The following is a 19,051-nucleotide window of genomic DNA, read 5'->3' as shown; positions in this document are numbered from 1 at the left end:
TTTTCATGTTGTCATTAAGCCGTCACTAGCTGGAACTAATCTCTTCTCTATCTTTTCTTTCTTTTTTTTTTTTTTTTTTTTGTTCCTAACCACCCAGCCGCCACCGGCAACTAACCTATGACCTTCTGACCTCTGAACTCTTCACCCAATGATGACCTGACCATGCCTGCCTGCTGATCAGTTAACTGGTAATCGCCTTTGCTTGCCTGTCTTCAGTGCAGCGAGCTGGGGCACTTGTCCGTTCGTCTTACCATCTAACAAAACAGACAAAGAAATTGTTGTCCTCCAACTCCGCTTTTTTGTGTTCTCCTGTCTGGGTGAAAGTGGTTCTAGAACCTGCACTGAATAGTAGTAAAGCAATAAGGTCCAATTCATCCCTCCGCACTGATCATCCTCTAGCATCCCGCCCCAAGCGAACGGTAAGGAGGCCTCGCACGAGATGGAGACAGATGTCCCTTAACTACCCATGACAGAGGCAGTTACTGTGAGAGACTTCTAGGAATATTTTTCTTCTCAAAAAAGAAGTCAAAGCTCTCTCTGAATGTACTGTGTGATGATGCATCATGCATGAACCTTCGGTCAGGGATGTCATTGGTGAAGGGATTCCAAAAAGTATTCAAAATTTGACGTGCTGTTTAGTCACTACCAGTGCCCTCAAAGGGCGGAAGTTGCAGCCTTTTTTCTATTGCCTGCCAAATTGGATGTTTTAAAAATAGAGTGCCATGAAATACAGTGAATTTTCCGAACTATTGTCGATGCGGTGAACAAAACGGCAACGCTACGAATGCTAAATCTGAGTTTAAATTATTTTAACCATATTTTAATCTCCTCGGAAGATTACATGAGAACAAGGTACATGCATTATGTGTCACATTACTGGGCAAACTGTTCAAATATTTTTTTTAAACCTCCCTGTATAGAAAAAATTTCATTAAGGATGTAAAAGCCATGCTTGCCTATTTGCTGTATACATGTAACGAAATTGTAGATAAAGTGTAGTGCATTGAAACAAAATGAACAAAAAAGTAGATACTTTTACTATACAAGGGTGCTGGTGCAGAAAAAAATATATATTTTTGGAAATGTAGCATTTTATACTTTCAAGTGTTATAAAAAAAAGAAAAAAAGAACAAAGAAACCCTTTATTTCATTAAATGATTTTTTCTGGTGGTTGTCGAGAAACAAAAGACCAAAAGAGCCTTTTAGTCTTTCTTTTTTATTTTTTAAGTATTGGAATAAGTCTAAAGAAAAGGAAGTGCCTTATTTTCTTCATGGTCATTTAGTCAAATGTCTTGTATAATCATCTTCTCCCTCAGACAAGTTACTGCATGCCACTCAGTCGCCCAGTATGTGAAAAGAAGCTGTGAGGAAAGACAAATGCTGAGTTGACCGTATTGATTACCTGATTTTTGCCATTTTAGTGTGACGTGACTTTGCCATAATTGCATTGTGAAAAATATTTGCCAAGTCTTTGTCCGTACCAGCCCATAGCTATTTCCACGACTCTGCTTTTCGAATCAGAGCTAATACAGTACTCGTGCAACGTAAACCAAAGGTTCTGTGATACAGACTGTCTCGTTCTAAATTAGACTATTAGCTGAGAAATGTTGGTAGAGCCGGAAGTATTTCGTTTTTGTTCAGGGATGGAGACAAGTTTTTTTTTTTTACTTTGGTTGGAGTCAATACGCTTCAGACATAGCAGGCTTCAGAGTCATCCAGAAGACTGGTGTTCTGTGGATAACGAAAGTGCTGAGCTAGTCCTCAGTTACGGTCTGAGCATGTCCCCCGTTTCTGCGAGCAGCGCCTGCGGTGTCAAGCGGTATGCAAGTTATTTATTTTTTAGCTCTCCTTTGATTAACTTTGGACCTGCCTACTGGCTTTCTTTCGCAAGATAAGCAGGAGGGGGACGTCAGTTAGCTGTTGGAAGCCCAGCTGTGCTGTATGTATTTTTAACCCTTGCTTCCACGGTGAGGTTGATACAGCTGGGCAGTCACAGGAGTTGAAGCTGTTGAACGCACAGTATTTGAATCTTAAAACATTAAGTATTACTTTGTGTGGAGCTCAGTACTAAGCTTGGCAAACATCAGGTGATAACTTTACTCCCCTTCTTGTCAACTTACTCTCCTCCTGCAGAACTTCACAGCTTCCAAACGAAAGGTCAACAGTAAGCTAAGAGGGCTTACATTTTAAGCACCTGCATGGTGACCTCATCTAACATCTTGTCTCACCTGGAAATAATTATCAGTTTATTTACTATGCAATAGACATTCATCCTTTTGTATTCAGCTAGCTTTTTGTTTATTGTACCACCGGCTTTGTCTTCCTGTTACACATACAGATGTTGATTTTACTTAACAGTATATACTGTGCCATTTTGATTTTTTTTTGTTTTGTTTTTGGTTGGTTGGTTGAATAAACTTGCGACACTCGAACATTTGAAGAGAGATTTGCTAAAACTATACCAGTATTTGATCCAGTTTCATCTCAACTACGATAAAACCTGGACATTTTTAGATGTTTATCGAAGGTCTTTTATTGGGAGGGAGGGGAAGTATATGAAGCAGATGTGTGACATGTGAAAGTAATGTTTGCTCTGAACAAATTTTCTGAAAACTTAGTTGACAAAATTTTGGATCAAGTTAGGAAAAAAAAAAAAGCATGACTTTTGAAATCTCTGAATGCCTTGGTTCTCAGTATTATCATTCTTTAATGACTTTTTCTTTATTAAGATAAGTAGTTTTAAGACTTCTTTCTGACAGTATTATGTAATTTTTTTTTTTAGAGTGGGTAGATGGGAGTGTCGCTTGTATGTAACCGTACAGATGACATGTATTTTGTCTGTTCTTTATTATCTTAGTAGTTTCATGCTATGTATGTACCATAACCAACCTATTGCCTATGAGAAACATGTAAGATAATGTATTTACAGCCATTGTTACAAGTTTATAATGTATTTTTCTATCTTGTTTTATATGTATGTTATATAACATTCAAAAGAATTTTTTTCCTGATTGAGAAAAAAAAAAAGGATACAAAATGCAAAACCCACGATTTTGATAACAGAGAAATTGCCAATTGTTTTGCAGTACTTTATTATATTGGGAGTGTTGTCTTTCTTGGGCTTTTAGTTAGCTACTGGATGAATACATTAGACATATTTGGGTTTTAGTTGGGTTTTTACATAGCTTGCATTTTAATTCTTTGGTTCTTTGCTGTTTCTATTAACCCATAGCATTATTTTAATAAATGTTATAATACCAACCTACTAACTCTGGACTATGTCTGTTTATTAACCATTACGTGTTTAATTAAAGTAAACAAATAAAGACGGAAGAATGTAAAGTCTTGAGTTACTGGACTAACCCTGAAGAACGTGACCACAGATAACACAACGTGACTTGTTTTTATGTTGTTTGTCGGCTGACATTCTGCACACTACTATTAAGTTGGCTTTGGTCGTTCTGGCCTTTTACCTTGGGGAATAGGTGCCAGTAGATAAGGGAACAAAGTAGCATTTCTTTTTTTCTTTTTTTTTTTGTTTTTTTGAGGCATTCTTCTTGTAGAGTCTTGCCACTTGCCTTTCAGCATCTGCATTACTAATTCCACACTTTCTTTTCCTTTCTCTAAAATAATTACTGTCAGCTCGCAGCAAAAGAGCCAAGATGCCAGTGTATCGTATTGGTAAATCACGATGGTGTACAGAAACCAGTTTGATTCTTTGTTGAACCATTCGGAGGCTGCAGTTGATTCTTGTTGCCATTTGTGATTTGTTGGTTCAGGCACCTGTTGCATCATGGGACATTTCCAAGCGCAAAATACATCCAGATAACCATCAGCAGTCCATCGAAATACAAAACCTTCTCTTACTCCCATGCCAAAAGTGCCTTATTTTCTTCACGCCGTGCTATTTTTACGTAATTTTTTGTACTTCTGCTATAGGCTGCCGGTGTTGCCTAGCTCAGGGGAGTACAGTTTCTGTAAGCCAAAGGTCAGACTGGGTCATTTCCTAATGACTGCAGAAAGTGCAAAAACACACCTTTCACTAAATGTCCAAGCAGCGACCGTTTCAAATTCCAGGTCTGCCTTTATGTAATCTTTATCCCTGCGGATGACTGTAGCAACATGAATGCAGGGAATTGAAGTGGTGAAAATGATGGTACCTCTGTGCAGATGACTTTAATGGAAACGATTCTCTCGCCGCTTCTGTTGTCTGCGGCTCCTTTCCATAGCGTGGGTAGTCCGCCTAGATTTGCAGCCTTAAGGGCACAGTCAGTACAGCTAACATCAAGGGAGACTGTTGCTGTAGATCGCTCCTCAGATATCGACAGCCTTGGTGAAAGCCCATTTATTTTCTTGTATATAGTAAAAATTCAGATAGGGAGATTTTGCAGCGTTCGTGGTGTTTTGAGCTACGCATCTTGGGAGCCCGTGTGATAGAAGATGTTAAGAAGTTCTCACAGTATTGATAATAATTAAAATTGAATTTATTTGATGGAAGAGAAGTAGGTGAGCTGTGACGAAGATGTTCGTTTTACGAGGATGTGTAGCTTTTAGTGTGTTCCTCAAAAGCATATAGGTACAGTTAGACGTCTGTCAGTACATTTAGAATGGTTTCACTTGTAGAGAAATTGAACAGAGCACAGGTATGCTGCTGTCCTAAAAGTCAGACACAGGTAGATGATGGAAAGAAACAACAACAACAACAAAGCATTTTGAACAGATACCATTAGGAAACGTTGATGAAGTGATGGCACAAGTGTCATTCCAGTCACTGATTTAAATTCTTCCAACATTTCATCAGAGGCGCATATTTAAATTCTGTGAAGTGTTCTCTAGTGTAAGTGAAACTGTTCAGACAGGATAAATTATTAATGTTATATATTGAAAAATAGCTCTACTCCTAAAACTATTACTTTTCTGTGATGTTTTTAATGTTTTCTATTTTTTATTAGATGTGAACTACTGTCGTACTTGGCCCACAGTGCGTTTTCATCTCATTCTGTTAAGTCCTGAGAATTGCCCTAAGTTTTGAAGCAGAAAGCAAGCCAAAACAATGAAAGCCCTTAAAATTCAAATTATACGATAATCGCTTTTGACCATTAAATGCATTTCTCAGTTTACCTGAGTGCCTGCCTGAGGATTTATTTGCTGCTTTGGCTGCTTATTGCAGAGAAGCAGGCAATTTTTAGAACTGAACCGGAGGGAGGATGCCTTCAGTATTGTGACATCACTGAAGCTATAGATGGTTCTTTATTTTCTTCCGGGGTTAAATCGGCTTTACATTTGAAAGCTGCGTATAGAACTGCCGGTCTATCCAATGACGTGGATTAATTTTAGGAGAAACCTTTCTTGTAAATAGCTCAGAATATAAGCAAAAATGGCTCAAAGCCTCTTAAAGTGAAGTCTGAGCAGTGCTATTGATTTCTTAGGTGAGATGTAAAAATTCAAACAATTTTTACTTCTCTGATAGTTTTTTTTCTCTATTGGAAAATATTTTATAGTCTTCGGGGATATCTTTCAAATATTTTTATGAGATATGCTGATGACATTGAGATTTATTTGAATAGGCCCCTAATAAACACGTAAAAAATCAGCACATAATGGTTTATTTCCAGATGGACTCTTCGAGGGGGACCACTAAAACGTTTTCTGACCTGAAAATGCAGGGAAGGATTGAAGTGTTTTGCTGTCCATTGGGAGATCATTTTAACTTGGGAGAGGCGTGCTTAACAAGAATTTAAGTTTTATATATTCATACTTGGGTAACAATAGCAGTCATCATAACCAGCATGTTGTACAGAATGGAATCTGAGTAACACATCTGTTGTATCTGACAACACACATTCCTATGGTGAAAGTACACAACTGTCACTGGAATTTGTCGTGTTTTCAGTAGATCTGGTGTATTGCCCCAAAGCGCTGCGAATGAAACACCATTCAAATAACACAAGCAGTAATGTCAACACGTGGTGATCAATGCTGAATCAAACTGGTTAACAAAAGTACAGTGCTCTTCCTTCTGTGTGCCTGCGCACTAATTGCAGGTGGTGTGGCTCTGCATAGGAGTGGGTGGGGGGGCAGGGCGGGCGGCGACTTGCAGTGTTAATTCCTTGCAGCTGGGATGTCCACCTGACAACTGACTAATGGGGAGGAGCCTGACTCCCAAGGCAAAGATCAGCTGAGATCTGAATCTCGTTAGAATTCATTTTAAGAAAAATACATACATACATATATGCTTCTACTTGTATTATGGCAGTTTGTGTGAAACATTTAAGGTTTTGTTTGTGCAAAATAATGTATCCGGGGGAGGGTGGGAGGGGACATGGACATTGCCAAAACACATGTAAATAAAACACCAATTATGACTGTACATTATGTGCAATAAAATAACTGGAAAAAGTGCATGTACTTTATCCTCAAAAGCAAATCGACAGCTCTCAAAGCTGTAGCTATAGTTTTATTTTCTGAAAAAGTTCAGTTTTATTCTGTATCTAAACAGCAGAATAAAGAATGTACATTTTTCACACTTCAATTTTCATTAATGCTTTTGGCACTGTTACGGAAGTCGTCACGTGCTGACATTTTCATGATCATCTGATTTCCAGGATAATCAAGGACAGCTCATTGGCTGTGCTGTGTACAGCTGTAAATGAGACAAGTATGCATTACTTAACGTAAACATGAAATACACATTCGGATAATAGGTTTGTGGATGCACCGATTTCATAAATTTCTTGGAGATGACCAAGTGATGATGAAGTTATTGACATTCTTTTAAGCACCGCTGAGAAGTACTTCGTACCAAAGCCAACTGTTTTGGTTTATTCTGGTTACTGCCACCCTAGCTAGCGTAAACAATCTAGTGAGAAATGTATTTCAGGGAAGAAATTGTGTTTTAAAACTTCTCATGGGTACGTATGCAGTAATACCTCTTTATTATTTAACTGTCCTGCACGACATCCTGGTGGCCAAATTGGAGAGTAAATGGATTTGATGGATTGACCGCTCACTGGGTAAGGAGTTGGCTGGACGGTCACACTCAGAGAGTTGTGGTCAGTGGCTCAGTGTCCAAGTGGAGACCGGTGATGAGTGGCATTTCTCAGGGGTCGGTGCTGGGATGGGTGCTGTTTAACACCTTTGTAGGTGACATAGACAGTGGGATCGGGTGCTCCCTCTGCTACTTTGCAGAGACACCAAGCTGAGCGGTGCAGTCGACCCTCCAGAGGAAAAGGATGTTATCCAGAGTGACCTGGACAGCCTTGAGAGGTGGGCCCATGCCAACCTCGTGAAATTCAGCAAGGCCAAGTGCAAGGTCCTGCATCTGGGGCGGGGCAATCTCACACAGAGATGCAGGTTGGGCAGCGAATGTCTTGAGAGCAGCCCTGAGGAGAAGGATTTGGGAGTGCTGGTTCATGAGAGATTCAACATGAGCTGGCAATGTACGCTTGCAGTCCAGAAGGCCAACATATCCTGGGCTGCATCAAGAGAAGCGTGACCAGCAGATTGAGGGAGGTGATTCTGGCCCTCTATTCTGTTCTCACAAGACCCCGCCTGGAATATGGCTTCTAGTTTGGGGGCCCCTAACATAAAGGCATGGAGCTGTTGGAACAGGTCCAGAGGAGGGCCTGGAAGATGATCAGAGTGCTGGAGCACCTCCCCAATGGAGACAGGCTGAGAGAGCTGGGGCTTTTCAGCGTGGAGAAGGCTGCAAGAAGACCTTACACCGGCCTTCCAGTACCTGAAGGGAGCCTACAGGAAAGGTAGGGAGGGACTTTTAATAAAGGCATGTAATGACGGGATGAGGGAAAATGTCTTTAAACTGGAAGAGGGCAGAATTAGACTAGGTAATAGGAAGAAGTTCTTTACTCAGAGTGTGGTGAGACACTGGAACGGGTTGCCCATAGAGGCTGTGAATGCTCCTTCCCTGGAGGTGGTCAAGGCCAGGCAGGATGGGGCTTTGGGAGATGTCCCTGCCTATAGCAGGGGGGTTGGAACTAGATCTTCTTAAAGGTCTTTTCCAACCCAAATCATTCCATGATTCTATGATTATTTATTGGAGTGATTAAGTCCTCCTACTTCACTATTTAAATAAAGATCTGTGCTTCAGAAGTAAGAGGAGAATGGGTAAAGCCAAGTGCAGTATCTGCAGGAGTGTAGCAGGATAAGGCAGGGGAGGCTAAATATCAATGTTTAGGTACACTGTTCTAGGAAGGATGAAAGACCTGGTGTAATCAGCATTGAAAGATTTCATCATGAGCCTCAACACACTGGTGGCACATAATCGTTTCTGAACTAGTTTTAATCTTGATAGTTTGTTACAGTAAAGCCATAGAGATCTTGTTTGTGTGTGTCACTCGAAGAGGTAGAACAGCTCTTGAGGTCTTTGCTGTTACTCTGAATGTAAAAAATGTGGACTGCACTGCAGCCCTGGCTTGCTGAAGGGTGGACACGCCCTCACTTTCTGTTCTGTCCTTGTCTAGCAGGTATGCACTGTGCAAACCCATTCTTCATTCACCCATAGAAAACAGAATTACGAAATCTTCTGTGTCTCCTGCACCACGAGAATTCAGTCAGTACCTAGCTGAGATCACATCTGCACTTCCAATTGTGATCCTTTGGTCAACAAATTTATGGTAGACGTGAAAACTGATGGCTGGAATCTTCCACCAGCAGAGCCGACTATTAACCTCCCACTGTTTTCTTCCTAATTGTTTTGGTACGCTGACACTGAGAAGGTCCCAGCTCCTTTTGCAGTAGGTCAGCCGTGAAGCAAACAACTGTCTGGGAGATACTTCGGGTTTGCTTTCATAGTCATTTAAATTACAAAATATAAAATCCTCAAACCCCATATTTTGTACCGAAAGCTTTTTTTTTTTTTTTTTCTTTTTCCTTTTTTCTTTTTAAATCGTGGAAGGTGAATCAGACTCTAACCTGTAGAGGAGTGTTTTGAAGGAGTATTTTTTTTCTAATTGAAACTATTACAGTAAAAAGGCAGGTTCAGTACACAAGAGTAAAGATGCTAGGAACGCTGCTTTGGAGCCTCACTGTAGCACACACATTGGAAATGCACAACGTAGCAGTGAAATATTGATCTCATTAGTTGTGTGCACCTTTCAGATTATGATTTGAGAATCTGTTGTAGTAACATACCTTGTGCAGCTCGGATTGCAGAATGACAAGATGCTACGTATCGCTCATATATGTATGCCTCTTCCCAGAGCACAGCCTTTTTTAAGGGAAACTCTTAAGGTCTTGGCCTCGTATCTCTTACCAATTCTGAGATGTTGTTATGTTAATTAGCATGTCAGAATCCATGTCCTGTTTTTAACATGGGTGCCATCAGAAGAGCTTTACATGCATACTATTCTAGTGCATCCCTGGATCATTTCATAGAAAGTGGATCCAGTACTGTAAAGCAAAGGAGGCCACAAGGCCGTTGCTTGCATACTCTTGGATGGCTTCTCCTGTATAACATTAGTGACAATTTTGATTCATTCCCTGAAAGGAAATGAATGAAGCAGATCTTTTGCAGGATTCAGCTTTGTTTCTGAGAGAAAATAGGAAATGTACCCCTGTGAGGATTGAAGGGAGATAAACAATCGTGTCAGAACTTTGAATTCCATCCTGAGCAGATGAGTACAATCAGTTTGGACTTCATATGAGGCAGGAGGAGGAAACAAATGTAAGCAAGAGCGACACTGTCAAGAAGCCTGTGCTGTATTAACAAGAAGTTCATCAGAGACTACAGGTTCAAATATTAAGAGAAGAAAATTGAAATTAACTCAGTCCTTGAGATAATCAAGAGTTAAGAGTTGATTTGCCATATCTTCCTTTTATCTTAATCAAACTTGTTAATTTGTCTATTGGAAATTTTTCCCTTCTTCTGCCTAATATGAATTTCACATCATTTTCTTCTGACGTTCTGCCCTGCCCCCCACTGAGAGCTGCATTACGTTTCATACTCAAAAGTTTCCTGTTGTTAGGATGGCCAGTTGGTACCATTAATTCTTGGGATAGAAAGACTGCAAGCAAGATTTGAGGTCTAAATCAGAATTTGCAAAACGTCTCATTTGACTACAGAAGAAGCTGGTTTGAAGAGACATGGCTCCACATCCACCTCAACAGAAGAGGAACGTCTCAATGACAAGGGCCCAGAGCAAGCACTTTGAGAGTTTGAGTTTGATCTTGCACCACTGATGATGTGTGCAATTTTGGGCAAAAGCCTTGCAGCCATGTTAGAAAAACACAGTCATCTAAAGCAGAAATTAAGCATTATTCTTCCTTCGACACAGGGAGAGTGTCATTACCTAGGTTTTCAATATCAAAGCCCTTTTATGTTATTCCACGAATTAAAGCACCACCACCTTACCTTCTTTTGGATGTATTTAGTGACAAGAAAAAGAAAATGGCTGGAGCACAGAGGCAGTATTCCTGCTTGAGTGCGCAGGGGATGTGCTGGTCCCAGCACCCCAGCTGTTTGGGCATCTCCCTCTGCCCATTCCACCTGCGCAGCCTCTGTGGGCCCAGCAGAGCCACTTCTGAATTCTGCCCCCTAGTTCTTCATAAAGAAGCTCAGTGCTGTTTCACTCAAGTGCCTTTTGCTTCGCTTGCTCTGAACATTGTACCTCAGGTCCCCATCTGTGCAGTGAGATTAACAGGAGCACTGTAGCAGTGCCAGATGTGGATAACTGTGTTTGAGACTGTGAAGTGCTCAGACAGAACAGAGCTGATTGTTCTCTTGTATGATCACAGTGTATGAGGGTCCTATTGAATGTACTTTAAAGTAAAGCACATAAGCAAAACAAAATAGCTTTGACTTCTTACTTATATCAAGCCCACAGAACAAAAAGATTGCACAGCTTCTCAACCAGCTGAGTCCTAGTCTCAGACCAAATCACCTCAGTAGGTGTCAGCAGCACCGAAGGTGGTCGTCTCTCACTTTTTTTGGGTTGGGGCTCATCACTGCCTCAGTGCTGCAGCTCTGCATGGACTGAGCCACATCCCACGTTCTCACTCAGCACAACTGAGGAGAAGCAAAGGGACAGCTGTAGCTACAGGGATCAGTGCTGCATTTTCTCCTAAGTGGTGGAACGCAACTGCAGGGATATGGCTTGTATGTGTGAGCAGCAGAACAGACACAGCTGGATTGTGTTGCGGTCTCAGCTGTGGGAGGCAAAATTTCACAGTACGATGTAAGAGAAGTGCAGGAGTATCTGACACATCGCGTTTAACTTGTTGCACTGTTAGTACCATCAGACAGCACAATACCAAGATTGCTTATGTTTCTGACTGCTTTTCAAGAAATGGCATGGCTGCTCCCAAGGCCCCTCTGGTGTTCCCAGGGTGCTGGAGCAGAGCACGCAAATGATCTCACGTGTTTGAGGGCTCAAGTTGTACCGCTTTGAGCTTTTGAATAACCAGAGTTATCTCGGTATAACTACAACACAGAGATGACTCAATATGTGAGGCCCTTTACAAGTGCCGTTCTATTACAATACAGTAAATTCAAGGAGCTGGAAAAGAGGCAGCATTCTGCATTAATACTTAACAAAGCTGTGCATGTGTTACTGGGTGCGGGAGAGGATACCTGTGACATACACCATTTGCATTTTAGATTTGAGCTTAAAATTGGGTGATTTTTTTTAATTATTATTTAATCCCTCTCTGTGTCCTGGACACTGCCTTTTATTTGTTAATATCACTCATCCTTGACCGTGTTTGGGAACAAAAATTAGAATGAAAACACCAGATCCCCTGCGCAATCACCTGAGGTTCTGCCTGTTCAGTTCTTGGGGTACCATATGATATTTGAAACTGAACTACCTTAAAATAATTAACTTTGCTGCAAGAACAACTCTTGTAGCCTCAGGCTTGTAGCTGTGAGCGGCTACACTTGGGATGCCAATTTTGCAGTAAGGTTTCTGCTTGCTTTTGAGGGAAAAAGATAAATACTCCTTGTGAAAGACAGGACTTTGGATTTCTCAAATAAGAGCTGTTGTTAGCAGATAGGTATAAAACAAAATCAGGAACACCAAATCCGTCATACCACTTGTCTCAACAAAGGGCAGCACTGGCTGATTTATTCTTGGTTGTGCTCAAGACAAGTCGGCTGGAAACCAAGTGTTCCATTGGCCAGCTCCTGCAAGTAGGGGAAGGTGAGAAGCGGGGATTTAGCTCCTCAGACGAGGCTCCCTTAAGCTTTTATCTTGGTGAAGTAAACATCTGTGTTATGTTAGCTGTCACATACATCACAGTGATGATCATAAATTATACTGATGAAGTATAACTTTCACTGCCCCTAGATTTGTCTTCTGAGTTGCCTTTATGAAGTAACCTTGAAATAAATGGTTTCCACTCTGGCTAGTATCTGGCTGAAAATGAACGAGAAACCACCGACTGAAATAGTTAAACTTGTGACTTTTTAGGAGGGGGTGAAGTAGTAAATAACTCTGCCTCAGAGCAATTTCTCCCTTGTCATCCTTTCTGCCCTTACAGTTTGCTGTCACTTATCCCTGTGAGTTAGACTTTGCACTGTGGTCTGAGAATCCTTCAGGTGAAAATGGTGGGGTCCTCACCTGACTGATCTGCAGTGTGAGCAGACTGGGCCATCGGGGCTGGTGCAATCCGAGTCATTTCAGCTTCATGTCCTCTGGAAAAGAACTTGTCAGTAGAATGCTGGGCACCTTTCTGGTTCTTTGATTTTTTCTTTCGGCCTTTCTACACCTCTTCATTTTCTCTCAGGTTTTTATACAGCCCCATCCACCCCAGTACAAGAATCAGAATAGCAGAGCTCTGATAAGCAATGCTGACATGCTTTCTTCCTTTGAGGGATCCCACTGGACCCCAGGCAGCGTGTCTTTTGCTTCCAGTGTTCCATCTGCATCAAGTCTCCGTGCTGATGGCAGCTCTGGAAGGGGAGAACTCCACTCACAAAGGCAGGGAAGAAGTTGCATCAGTGACTGGTGGCAACAGGAGAATCTGGTTGAGCTGGTGAGTCAGCCCTACCACATGCTCCCCTTGTGTATTCCAGCCACATGCAAGCATGTGCAGACAGGGAAAATTCCAAGCTTTGTTTGATTTTGTGAGAGGAAAGGACCTGCCTTGCTGCCGCTGCAGATTCAGTTCACTCAGAATTAAACCCCATGAACAAGAATTGCTAAAATCCTAGGATGAAATGCAGCTGTTCAATCCCTGACACATCTTGTTTTTTTTTCATTGGGGGAAATATAGTCATTTATGGTTGGGGTTTTTTTGTTGTTGTTGTTTTTTGTTTTGTTTTGTTTTCAGATTTAATTACCAGATTTGATGTGTCTATAATGGGCAGCAAATACAAGGTCTGTTCCTGTACTGCTACCTATGTGCTTGCATATAAATAGCACTTTTGTTTCATGAGTTGGAGTAATGGCTGAAGAGATGTACCAATAGTGCAGCATCTCATTTTTCCTTTTTGGATCCAATATGCCTGCAGTCAGAAAAATCCTACGTATGCTTTGGCTTTGAGCTGAAGCTCTCCCTGCACAGAGCCGTAGCACACGGTAGAGCCCCACGCCAACCCTGCTCAGCCGGGGCTTCCAGGTTACTTCAGAGAGGTGCAAGAACCAAGAGGTAGCTGCTTCATGGGTAAAGGCACATTAATAATGCCTTTATGACTCAGGTATGTCCTGAAATATGCAACCTGGCGGCAGACAATTCTCCTTTATCGTGCAGATAGTTGTTCTGAACCACATGGCTACTAAGTCATGAAATATTAATGGCCATGCAAATCTCCTCTTCTGTATCACAAGCCTTTCTGCGTTCCTGACCCCTGACTTCCTTTAATCATCTCCTGGGTGTGTGGTCTGTTACTATTCTGAGATATCTTTTGAACAGGGGCATAGTAATTACTTGATCCCTGCCTGCTGCAAGAGTCTTCTTGAAAAGAAAGTGGATAGCTTGAGAGAGAGGCTTCCTTCTCACACTGAAATCAACCCCACCTGCTTGCTTCACAGCGTTTCTCTTTTGGTGGCCTGAACGCAGATCCACTGTGTTTGGTGTTATTTGTACGACTTGAAAAACGGCATTTTTGGTTCTCTTAAGTCACCACCTGTTCCCCCATAGATTAAATACAAGGTCTAATCAGATGTTCTTTCCCATCCTCTCCCTCTCTGACTAATTTTAAGCCATCCTTACAAATAAGTTGCTGTTCCAACCACCAGGAGTTTCGTTGTGATTTGCTGCAAGCAGGCCCGGAGATCTTCCAGCCAGAAGCTGTAGTGCTATTACTTCTAGGGTTATCTTATGCTTTTTCCTCCTAACTAGAGGCTGAACGTGAATCTGTTTAAAAACTGCCCCGTGTATTTTTGACAGAAATCTCCCTTCTCTACCTGTTTGCTAAAAATAACAGTTTTACCATTGTGCGGTAAAATGGAAATGTTTCCTAGCTCCCTGCCAGACGCAGGAGAGGTGGGTGATATGCTGTGAGGGTCTGACAACCAAAGGAGCAGCGGCTGTACCAGCAATGCGGCGGCGGAAAGGAGCGACCACGGAGGAGTGTTTGCCATATAGCAGCTATTTCAGTAAGTCAGCGTGCTGAAAGCACAGTCACGAGGGTGTATTTTTAAATCAGAGCTTGTAGTGACTGCCAGCAGCTCAGTGTAGCACAAGGACAATAGTGACCACACAGCTTAGTACAAGGTTATTGAATACTGACCTACAGAGGTTTCTGATTTCTGGAGCGAGAGCCCAAAGCAATGCTTTTTACCATGACAGTTTCATGTAGACGGGGACTTGGGGAGGTAAATGAAGGTTACAACATTCCTTAGGGAGGCAGGGGAAGGGTGCCCGCTTTGTAACATTTGGAGTGGGACAGAAGAACCTTTCTCAGTCTCTGCCATTCAGCTGTCATTCAGCGTGTGCCATTTCTGACAGCTGGGTGTCAACCTGCGAGGAATCCACACCCTGTATTTCAAAGGTACAAAGATATCTGTGCCTGGAAGAGAAAAGCCAGCATGCCCCCTCCTGGCCCTCCTGCAGTGTGTGATGGCACATCAGAGTCCTGCTCTGTGCTGTCCAGCCAGGTAGGTTGACTTCTATGTGCCCAGACAACGATCTGAGCCCAACTGCGGGTGTGGCTCTCCTTTAGCTTGCTAAGTTTCCAATTATCTTTGGAGAGAGCTGAGCTCTGTTCAGCTGAACAGAGGGAGTAGTGAGCAATCCTCATTTACCTGGCTTTGTAACCCAGCTGTGAGTCAGCCTAATGAGCACCGCCAAAAGTGCAGACCTGCCCATCCCATACTTTCCTCACTTGAGTAGTGAAGCCTCGGTGTGCCTCAGTGCCAAGGTTTAGGTAGAGGAGACCCCAGGACAAGAGTTTTATTGCAAATCTTGCTTGTAGAATATGTATGAATGCACAAACACTCACTCAGGGTAAGTAATTAGGCTGGCTTTCATCCCTTCTCAGCTGCAAGATTTGGGCAGCTTTAAGGGCAGCTCACCCTAGATTAGGAAAAATGCCTAAGACAAATGGGAGGAATCACTCACCCTTCTCTGTTACCTACCCAGGTTCCCCGTGTAATTAACTTGGCTGGGCACAAACCCCTGAGACAGAGAAATGTGAGATGGATGTGACTCACACTAGACCTCATGCAAAGCCCACAGCAGGTAGATGTGGTAGGCAGCCTGGGCCTGGTCCTGTACCACAGCTTGGAAATGAGACTATCCCTCCACAGCTGTCACAGAAATTTTCTGTCTCTGCTTTAATGAATAGAAGTCTGGAAGGTAAAAACTATGTGCACACAGAGCTAGGTCGCTTCCACTGACACCTCGTGAACTGTGAGGCTGACCTGCCATGACGCCCACAGCCTTCATAGCCCTGCGGCCTTCCTATTGTGTGAGAACTGGGGAGACTCCTCTACCCCCAAATCCTGAATGAGAGAGCAAATGAAAGTGAAAAAGCACTTGCTTAGAGGTAGCAAGAGGCAAAAGAGTGTGAATTTTGCAGCTGAACTCACATTAGTGGAATTATTTCCAGCAGTCTGTACATTCCTTATATTTATAATTTATTATTCACAGTCTGAGAGGGAGAAAAATAACTCATTAAACAATCTGCAAGGCGTTCATAAGACATTATTGTGATCAAGTCTCAGGGAAACACATGAGGCTTCACAAATATATTAAGTTTTATCTACCCAGTTAAGTCATTTTACATAGAAAAGTGAAACTTAATCCAACTGATCTGTCTCTGTAGCTGCTGCTCAAAGGAAAACAAATTCAGATCCACCATAATCTCAGTAATAGGTTCAACGTCAACTCTCTCTTATCAGAGGGAGAAGAACAGTTTCATCTCATAGTTTCTGCAGGCTGCCCCATGCTTATCTTCTCCCCAGTGGCCAGGCATCAGAGCAGAACTATTTGTGGAGTCCCCTTCCCCGGGGATACAAAGCTAGATGCCTTGCTGTGATACCCCTCTCCTCACTGCAGGAGCTGTGTGCCCACACTTAACTTTCCCACATGGGAACTGACCAGACCCAGTCTTGAGAAAAAGATTGGGAAAAGTGGGATTTCCCTCTTAGCACAAATCTGCATTCTCCCTCCAGTCAGCAACGAGGCGGTAATATGCTGCTCTGTCAAACTCACCCCTTGGAAACCCCTTTCCAAAATCAGACATCTAGTATGCTTACTTCTAACTGTGCTACTACTTAGTGAGATGTTTTGGCGTTTTGTGGAAGCCAAAACTCACCAACAGACCCATACTTTGCTTTCTGAACCTCTGCTGTCTGCTTGTTCTCTGCAGTGATGATCATGTATGGGAAGTAACTTGAGGAATATCTGGGAGCAGTGAAGCTTTCAGAGGAAAATTCTTGGAAAGCTGGAAGTACAGTGGGACAGAGAATATAATGCTCTCATTTCAGATTAACTTCTGCCTTCCTTGAGATTCCTGTGAATTTCAGAGCCTTTGATGGTCATGAAACATCAGAAGAGCTTTTATTCTAAGTAAAACCTATGTGAAAGTAGCACTGCTCGTGATCCCACAAGGAGATGCTGTGCAACCTGCTTCTTGTGTCTGTCACCCTCTGAGCTGATACAGTCAAACTGCATTTGTCTGGGAGGTTGTGGCTGTGCCCTCACTGCTGTGTAGGGCATTGAAGAAGCAAGACATCATAGGAACGGGCCAGGGGCCACCCCGGCTGCTCTCCTGCAGGAAGATCTCCGAGGCCAGCAGGCACAGGTGGCTGGTGTAGAGGCAGCCCTGAGTCAGGGTGATGGCAAGCTTGCAAGAAGGATGGCACAACCATCTGCGGGAGATGGAGAAGCCACTCCATGCTGCACGGTTACAGCCCACGTGATGGAGCAGGTAATTTCCTCTCCCCAGCAGAACCAGCAGCAGGAGACTATGCAGGGAGGCCATCAATGTTACAACGGCTACAGGGTTAGAAGGTGGCTCCAGCAGGCCCCTTCTGAAAGGAGGCACTCATCCGCATTAGAGCACTATGGGTGTCCCACAGTGAAATCCCTCCAAAACCATAAGAGTACAACATCTGAGCAAGCAGAGGAGACAGAAAAAACATGAGCAGACACCCCAAGGTGGCTACTTTGCAGGTGGGCAATGTGAAGAAACAGGCTTTGCTGTGGGCACCTTCAAAGCATTCCACAGAGGCCAATCACCTGGTGACAGGTTGTGGCTGGGAGAAGGCTGGAGTGCCCCAGGAGCCATCTTGCTGCGGCAGGGAGGCTGCAGGTGATCCACAGTCAGCAGCACGGAGAGCTGCAGGTCAGAAATTGTGCAATCCTTGTGGCAGCATTCTTGGTTGACACCTCATCTCTCATAAACATGGGCTTATTTGACCCTCCCACACAACCAATTCACACCCAGGTGTATCTGACCAAGAGTGTTAGAGCTCTCCATGCTTTTCTGCCTGTGATTCTGTGATCCTTAACCATGTCATCTATTGCCTCCCATTTCCCAACCTTCCCATCTTGATTTATTTCCCTCTGCCCGTCCTGCTGGCACTTTGCACAGCATTGCCTCCCAAGAGCTAGTTTGCCTTCTGCCTTGCTCTAGTGTACTTCCTGACTGTAACAGCATTTCTTCTGTCCAACAGGTAGCTGTGTATTCCTTAAACAAGCTGAAGATGTGTTGGACTGAGCTTGGAGCATTGCAGGGTATTCCATGGGGAATCTTACTTTTTCTGCTGGAGTGGTGTTGAGAAGGGAATTCCTCTTGATGTGACTGGAGAGCAATTCTTGAACATGTACTGGGGCACAAAATATGCTGACTTTCTGCAGGGATGAGCTGAACCATGCAGCAGGGCAAGTTGAATAATTTTCCTTTCATTTTTTTGAGCTAACTTGGCTGAATTGTTACCATTGTTAACATTGCACAAGGGCAGTTAGGGCCAGGCACAAGTGGTACACACCTGTATGCTGATGTGGGCAGACCTGTGAAGCAGGTCAAGTGTGCCCAGGACCTTAACGACTCTCTGTTAGGTACACATCAGAAAGACTATGTTAGGAGTGGGGTTATGTGGACCCAAGTCAGGAAATGAACTTGTAGCAGTGAGGCAGAAGGCTGTAAAATAACGTAACAACATTGTCCAGTACTCCACATTGCTAATGAGACACGACTTGATAATGCTGGTCTGCGCTGCCAAACACAAAGGTAAGCACAGGTCTATTTGCAGAGAAGGAGAGCACAGTATCAGCCCAGAATACTCCCACTCTTAGTATGGGATACGTGCTGTGTTTTTCGACTGAATGGAGTTCAAAACGTGATGCACTCTTCTAACCCAGAGGACAGAAACATTACAGCTGCCTAATGCTGGTGCTGGTAAGGCAGCAGAGCTACTTTCACATCATGCTTCTTGTTACTGAAAGTTTTACTGAATAACTTTTTTTTTTTTTTTGAAGAGTACAGCATCAGCACTCAGTATCTGAGGCAAGTTTGGTGGGGGAGAGCAACAGAAATCATGCTGAAATCCATCAGTATGACAGCATGGCTTGGAAGTAAAATCCTCCAGGAGAAAGACAGTAATTCAGAAAAGCTTTAGTGTAAGTGAAGAAATGAAGATCTATG

General features: G+C 42.9%; 1 protein-coding gene across 4 annotated transcripts in view; it reads left to right on the top strand.

The window, feature by feature from the left end:
• Positions 1 to 2,456, top strand: part of QKI (QKI, KH domain containing RNA binding) — a 138,923-nt gene extending 136,467 nt beyond the window's left edge. For all 4 annotated transcript variants that reach the window (XM_065731299.1, XM_065731274.1, XM_065731264.1 and 1 more), the window contains exon 8: positions 98 to 2,456. In XM_065731299.1, coding sequence (XP_065587371.1) covers positions 98 to 114 — 17 coding nt within the window. In that variant the 3' untranslated portion in view covers positions 115 to 2,456. The remainder of the gene's footprint in view (positions 1 to 97) is intronic.
• Positions 2,457 to 19,051: the final 16,595 nt, after the last annotated feature.

The sequence above is a fragment of the Cyrtonyx montezumae genome, unplaced genomic scaffold, assembly GCF_038088225.1.
Source record: "Cyrtonyx montezumae isolate F1298 unplaced genomic scaffold, pur_monq_1.0 scaffold_0, whole genome shotgun sequence".
NCBI classification, from domain to species: Eukaryota; Metazoa; Chordata; class Aves; order Galliformes; family Odontophoridae; genus Cyrtonyx; species Cyrtonyx montezumae.
Note: the sequence above shows the minus strand (reverse complement) of the source record. Positions and strands in the feature narration are given on the sequence as shown.